At 31.9% G+C, this 6,584-nt stretch overlaps 1 protein-coding gene and 1 long non-coding RNA gene across 2 annotated transcripts in view; both read left to right on the top strand.

Moving 5' to 3' along the window:
* LOC130814612 (uncharacterized) overlaps positions 1-262 on the top strand; it is a 3,715-nt gene extending 3,453 nt beyond the window's left edge. The window contains exon 6 of the long non-coding RNA XR_009042460.1: positions 68-262. This is a non-coding gene — a long non-coding RNA (uncharacterized LOC130814612). The remainder of the gene's footprint in view (positions 1-67) is intronic.
* Positions 263-911: 649 nt separating this feature from the next.
* LOC130814610 (uncharacterized) lies at positions 912-1,803 on the top strand. Its single transcript, XM_057680731.1, has 2 exons — positions 912-1,354; positions 1,666-1,803. The coding sequence occupies exons 1-2, from the start codon at positions 1,015-1,017 to the stop codon at positions 1,698-1,700; spliced, it is 375 nt and encodes a 124-aa protein (XP_057536714.1). The 5' UTR covers positions 912-1,014; the 3' UTR covers positions 1,701-1,803.
* Positions 1,804-6,584: the final 4,781 nt, after the last annotated feature.

Raw genomic sequence — 6,584 nt, 5'->3', positions numbered from 1 at the left:
ATTATATATTTACTTTTTGTAAAATCTAATAATGTTATGTATTATTTAATTTAATGTTATATTATAGGTTTTATACGACATTCCAATGAAAACACGCCCTTTTAGAATTGGAGATATGCGCCAATTGAAAGACAAGATTGCCGCGTATCTTGCTAATTTTTGTTCTTGGTAAATAATGTAATTAGTTTAGATTTAGAATTTAATTTGTATATGTACATATTATTATATATACGATCGAGAGTTTACAAAGAGATTATTGGTGACAATTGGTGATTATCATTGGATTATTGAATTAATCATTGTTCACATTGTACATTATTGGATTATTTATTAGTATTAAACGAGAAAAGAAAAAAATATATATATATATGTTAGCAGTTTTGTGGAGGCCCGCAGCATATAATCTTGCACTATATGCTGCAGTTTTAGGGAGGCCCGCAGCATATGATTGACTTTTCTGCTGCGGTTTTAAACCGCAACATTTACAATAGGCTATCTGCTGCTACCAGTAATGCTTGGGGCCAAAATCACAGCATATTATGGCCAAAAAATCACAACAAATGAGGTTTTTTTCACTAGTGTAGGTATTATAACACTGCAAGAGATGTCTGGATAAATCTTGAGGATAGGTTTGGACAGTCCACATCCACACAACTTTATCATAAACATGAAGATTTAGCCTCTCTTACACAGTCTGGAAGATCTACAACAGAGTATTATACAAAAGCAAAAGCACTGTGGGATGAGTTAGACAATGTTGATCCATTATCTTTTTGTACTTGTAATGGATGTTCATGTAATACAACTAAAAGAAACCTAAAACAGCAGGAGAATAGGAGGATCATTAATTTTCTGATGAAATTAGATGATCATTACAGTCAGATTCATACCAATATTTTGATGATGGACGAATTACCTAATCCCTGACAAATCTATAGATTACTTATGCAGGAACATAGACACTAAGAAATCAGTAAGGTTAGCTTAACACCTACTGATTCAGCGGCTTTTGTCATGGATAAAAGGAAGTATTATGACAAGAATCACAATAATAGAGGTTCTTCAAACTCTTCGAATGGAGGCAAAAGAAATGTTTATTTCAGTGACCACTGCAAAATCTCGGGACATACTATGGATAGGTGTTTCAAGATCCATGGTTATCTAAGTTCCAATAAGGCCGGTTCAAACAAAAAATTTGCCGGTTCTGTTGGTAGCATTGATGAGGTAAAGATGGAGGTGGATAATACTGGTTTTACTCCTGCACAATACAACACTCTCCTTATGCTTCTTAACAAGAAAGATTCCATGTCTGAGAAAGATACTTTCACTACTGATGCCTCAGCTCATTTAGTAGGTACTCTCTGTCAATTATCTCATATTACTACTATACAATGAATAATTGATAGTGGAGCAACTGATCATATGTGCAACACTATCAACTTATTACAAGATTTTAGAGATATTGAAGGACAACATAATATCACTATTCCTGATGGAACTAAATTACTTGTGAAGAAGATTGGAAATGTTCTGTTGAAAGAAGGCTTGATGCTCAAAAATGTTTTATTTGTTCCAGATATACATTTTAATCTCATATCTGTCCACAAGTTAACTATGGACAATGACATCTCAGTACTTTTCACTAATCACTTTTGCTATGTTCAGGACCTTTCAATGAAAAGGCTCATGCCTCTTTGTAAACTTCAAAATAGGCTCTATTACACTCTGGATAAAAACTTGTTACTTATTCATGATGAAGAGGCTACTCCCAATAAAGCAAGTATTGTCATTATTGCCTCTAAAGACTCCCCTGAACACGCAATACATGGGTATATTTGATGAAGTCCAAATCTCAAAGTGTTGTCATGTTACAGCAACTTATTCTTTATATTGACTGAACTTGGCATGACTGACTTGCAGCCTGTCACTCTTTTTTGTGACAACCAGTTCGCCATTATTCACCTTGCTCATAATCCAATTCAGCATGAACGCACCAAACATATTTCTATCGATTGTCATTTTACACGTGAAAGGTGCTTGAAGGTCTCATTCAACTTAATTATGTTCCCACGCATCAACAATTGGCTGATCTTGTCCAAACTTGGTGTTTATCCCGCCCTAAGTTTGCGAGGGGATATTAAGCATCCTCATGCTAAGGAACATCACAAGTCCTGTATCTGCACCATACATGATACTCTCCCTACTGATCTTGCCAGCTCACAACAGCCAAGAATACAGCTGCAAGTAATGCAACAGAATTCTGTTACGTAGGCTAACAGAATGCTTCATAAAGTGTTGTGGTCCTCTTCTTGATTTTCTTTTTTTTTTTTTTTTTTTTAACTCTTTGTATATATATTGCACTAGTATTTTCTTTACTTTACTACTTCTCTCACTTATCTTGTAATTCTTCATTTTTACTGTAAAATAATAAATAAATGCAGTAGCCTCTCTTCTTCTATTTTGCTTCTGTTGATTGAACTATTGTTCATACTACGAAGTATTTCATTGCCTTTTATCAATATCAATTGGAGTTTTGATTGAAATGTGAATGAAGAATGCGAATATTAGGAGAGGCTTTTGGTGTAATAACAACAGAACCTGCATCTTTGCATCTGATTCAAGTACTTGATTATTCTTTTTCTTCTATTTTTCAAGTTTTGAAGCTTGATGTTGCTTTCTCTTTTGTTTAGTTGTGAATTGAATTTTTGCGCTTATGTATTTCATCTAATCCCTCGTTCCATGTTCAATGTATAAATCTCGTTGTTAAAATGAATTATTGCTGAATCTGAATTATTTCCAATATTTTCTTTTGTTCAATGGCTTAAAGTTTTATTGGAGTTTATTGTTGCTAAAGTATCACTAGTCTAATATTGAGATTTTACGGTCCGTTTGGTTGATGGTAATGAAGTAATGGAAATGAAATGTTATAATGGCAATAGTAATGAAGGAATGAATATGAGAATTGGTAATGAAGATTTTTTTGTTTGGTATGCATGACTAAAGAATGGTAATGGAACATAATATTCCATTGATTGCATTTGATTGTTAGTAATAAAAAATGGTAATGACTCTTAGTTTCATTATTGTATATTTATATCTAAAAGTATTATTGTATCTAAATTATTCTATCTAATGATTCTTTTTTTAATAATAATATTTTTTTGGATAATTACATACATTACCTTTTTTTTCTTTATTATTTTTTTTCTTCAGTTCGAAACAACATTATCTTATTTTATTACCACAGTAATACTTCATTATCATTACAGCCTAATACCAGGTTGTTTGATGGTAATAAAAATGGTAATAAAAATGGTCATTTTTGGTAATTTCATTACCTTATTTTATTACCATCCATTACCATTGAAGGCATTCAAACAACTAAATTTTTTATTACTTAATTTTATTACCATTACTACCCTCTAATACCATGTACCAAACAGGCCGTTAGTATATAATTATTACTATTTTATTTGTCAGTTCTATAAAAGTTATTAAACTTTTTCCAACCGTTGATTACCGAAAAAGATGATAAAAACGGGTCCTCCAGTTTTCTTTTGTTCAATGCACCATTAATACTTATATAAAAATATTATAATTTTTAAATAATAATATAATTATAAAAAATTAATAATAGTCATATTTTTTTCACTTCTTTTTAAGGTATACTACTTTATCCCATTAAATTAGTGGCAAAAAAGAGAAATGAAGTGTTTTTTTAAAATATGTGCATTTATGATAATAATTAAAGAGCAAATAAATTATGTGAAAGAAATTAAACGAGACTTAACATAGATGCATGAGATAAAAAAATGATCGACCATTGTTCAATAATATGAATGATTCAAAATGAATAGTTAAGATATCCAATAATTCTAAATAAGTGGGGTGAACAAAATATTTTATTTTACCATTTTTCCTCCATTTTCTTAATTTGCACAAAATATATACTTGAGACTAATTTCGTAGTATATAGAAAATTTATAATAAACTATTAAAAAACGCAAAAAAACAGATATCAAAATTATGCAAAAATACATTTTAAAATACAACCCACAATTTATCTCTGTCTGACTAGTATTTTAAAAAAATTTTAATACCCAATCTTTTATGTTTTATATTATAAGATGTATGTACAAACAATGTATTTTTTATTTGATGTCTTGTATTGTTAGTTTTATATTAAGTTGTAAATACACATAATCAATAATAAAAATATAATAAAATATAATAATATGTAATCGAATTAAATCAACTTTATCTTATTTAGTTCAATAAACATAAGAATTAACAAATTTAATTATTCCATGTGGCAAATCTTTGTAGGGTGTGACATGAAAATTTTCAATCCTTTTAGTTAATTCTATGATACTTCCTCTTATTCAATGTAATAGTCCCATTTATTTTTCTCACACTTGCAAGACAATATTTTATCACTCAATATCACTATTTTGCTTAATTAATATTCCAGTTAGAAACTGAGCAATCAATACACTCAAATAGAGATCTCAATAATTTCTTTTAAGTCTACAGGATATTATGAAATGTTGATAAGGTTTTGAGTTGGTATCTAGAACGCCTTGACTTGTACAATGAACAAACGAGTGTCAGAGTAGGTTGCTCTGGGGGACCTCCTTCGATGATATAGTCAATACCGATTGAGGAAAGTTTGTCTAACATTTCTCTAAGAGTGCACACTGGTCTTTAGATATAGAAAATAAGTATTGAGGCTTATTTCCGCATGTGAGATCCTTGGCTTAAAAATGCAGTAATTACTTGAGATTATTGAATGCTTAAAATGCTTGACTCCTAAGAATTAATGCACCTTCGGTTGGGCATGACACTGTATATTTATAGTAGTAATCTTGGAGAGAGTTTTTCAAAACCCTAATCGTATATCAGATGGTTTACCTTGAGAAAATCTTTCTTAGGATCATCAAAAGGTGTAGGGGACCAGTAGAATGTTCTACAAAATTTGTGTGGAGCTCATTGATTAGTTGATTCTTACTTTACAACTGTCGTTGTGTCATTTAATGTAAAAAGAAGTAGTACAGTACGAGGTATGTAGTAGTGCCTTGCCTTATACAAGTATAGCAGCTTTTATCATGTAACCACAACTGTCAATGGACACGTCATCATAACTGTTGTAAACTTCTCAGGGTGCAAGTACATCTGTTTTTGTATGTATTCTTCCCAGTACTTGTCTATCACTTTTAGGGGTCCTATAACTCTGAGGCCTTGAATTATAGTTCGATTGACCTACTAGAAGGTCATGGTGTCTTTCTCTGGGAACATGGACCACTGAGAATATATTTATCAACTCATCCTTCTACTTAGGAATGCCTTTCAAGTACGCAAGAGATTATGAACTGCTGGTAGTGTTTTAAGTTTTTAATTAGAACGCCTTGAATTGTATCCTGAGCAGTGAACAAACAAGGGCGAGAGAGGGGTGCTTCGAGGGACCTGCTTTGATGATAAAGTCAGTAAGGATTGATGAAAATTTTCCTGACATTTCTCTTAGAGTGCACAATGGTCTTTTCTCTAGAGAAGAAGTATGAGGGCTTGATGCGGATGGGAGATCCTTGGCTTAAGAATGCTATAATTGCTTGAAAGTATTGAGTTCTTAAAATGCTAGAATGCTAAGAGTTAACGTACCTTTGGTTATGCATGGTACTGTATATCTATAATAGCGGTGTCGGAGAGAGGTTTACAAAACCGTGATTGTATATAGATAGTTTACCTTGAGCGAATCTTTCTTGGGATCATTAAAAGTTGTAGGGGACCAGTAGATTGTTATACAAATTTTGTGTGGAGCTTATTGATTGGTTAATTCTTACTTTACAACTATCCTTTTGTCGTTTAGTGTGGAAAGCAGTAGTACCGTACAAAGGAGGCAGTGATGCTTTGTCTTATACAAGTATAAAAGCTTTTATTACGTGAGCACAACTGTCATAAGATACGTCATCATAACCGTTTAACCTTCACAAGGTGCCAGTACTGGTCTATCACTCCTTTGGGTCCTACAACCCTGAGGCATTCAGGTCTATTTGGCTTAATCTTCCAAAAGGTCATAGTATCTTTTTTAGGGAGGTGAGACCTCTGAGGAAATGTGTTGATCAACCTATCCTTCTACTCAATAGAGCAGCAAGGGGCTTTCTCTCCTGAGAAGGTCTCAAAGGGGCTTTCTCTCCTGAGAAGGTCTCAAGAGTAAGTGACATTGCCTAAATTAGGATTGATTTTCCCACGTTTCAGGATATTGGGAACATGACCTAGGTTCTAGCACGTGCAATTAAATATGAAAAATTGATATTAATAATCCTTGCATTGGAATGAATAAAATGAAATCTCACTTGACTATATTTTAATTAATAGATCAAGAATAAATTACAGGTTAAGAGTGGTATGTGATTTTGTCATCTTTGTTGTATGTTACCAATTTTTCTAATAAGACAATCTTCAACATCATGGTTACTAATGCAGTAATTATTCTTTTTCATAGTGAGTTCAATTCATATTCCATTCTTTAAAAAATTGTTTCATTTATGAAAGTATTTTTTTCTCTTTGCATATATATTTATAATGAT

Source organism: Amaranthus tricolor, chromosome 6 (assembly GCF_026212465.1).
Source record: "Amaranthus tricolor cultivar Red isolate AtriRed21 chromosome 6, ASM2621246v1, whole genome shotgun sequence".
Classification (NCBI taxonomy): Eukaryota; Viridiplantae; Streptophyta; class Magnoliopsida; order Caryophyllales; family Amaranthaceae; genus Amaranthus; species Amaranthus tricolor.
Note: the sequence above shows the minus strand (reverse complement) of the source record. Positions and strands in the feature narration are given on the sequence as shown.

Excerpts from the sequence above, each read along its gene's own strand:
- LOC130814610 (XM_057680731.1), top strand. The coding sequence starts at position 1,015 with ATGGATAAAAGGAAGTATTATGACAAGAATCACAATAATAGAGGTTCT. Across the intron at positions 1,355-1,665 it reads TGCCTCAGCTCATTTAGTAG|GACCTTTCAATGAAAAGGCT; the intron begins GTACTCTCTGTC and ends TGCTATGTTCAG.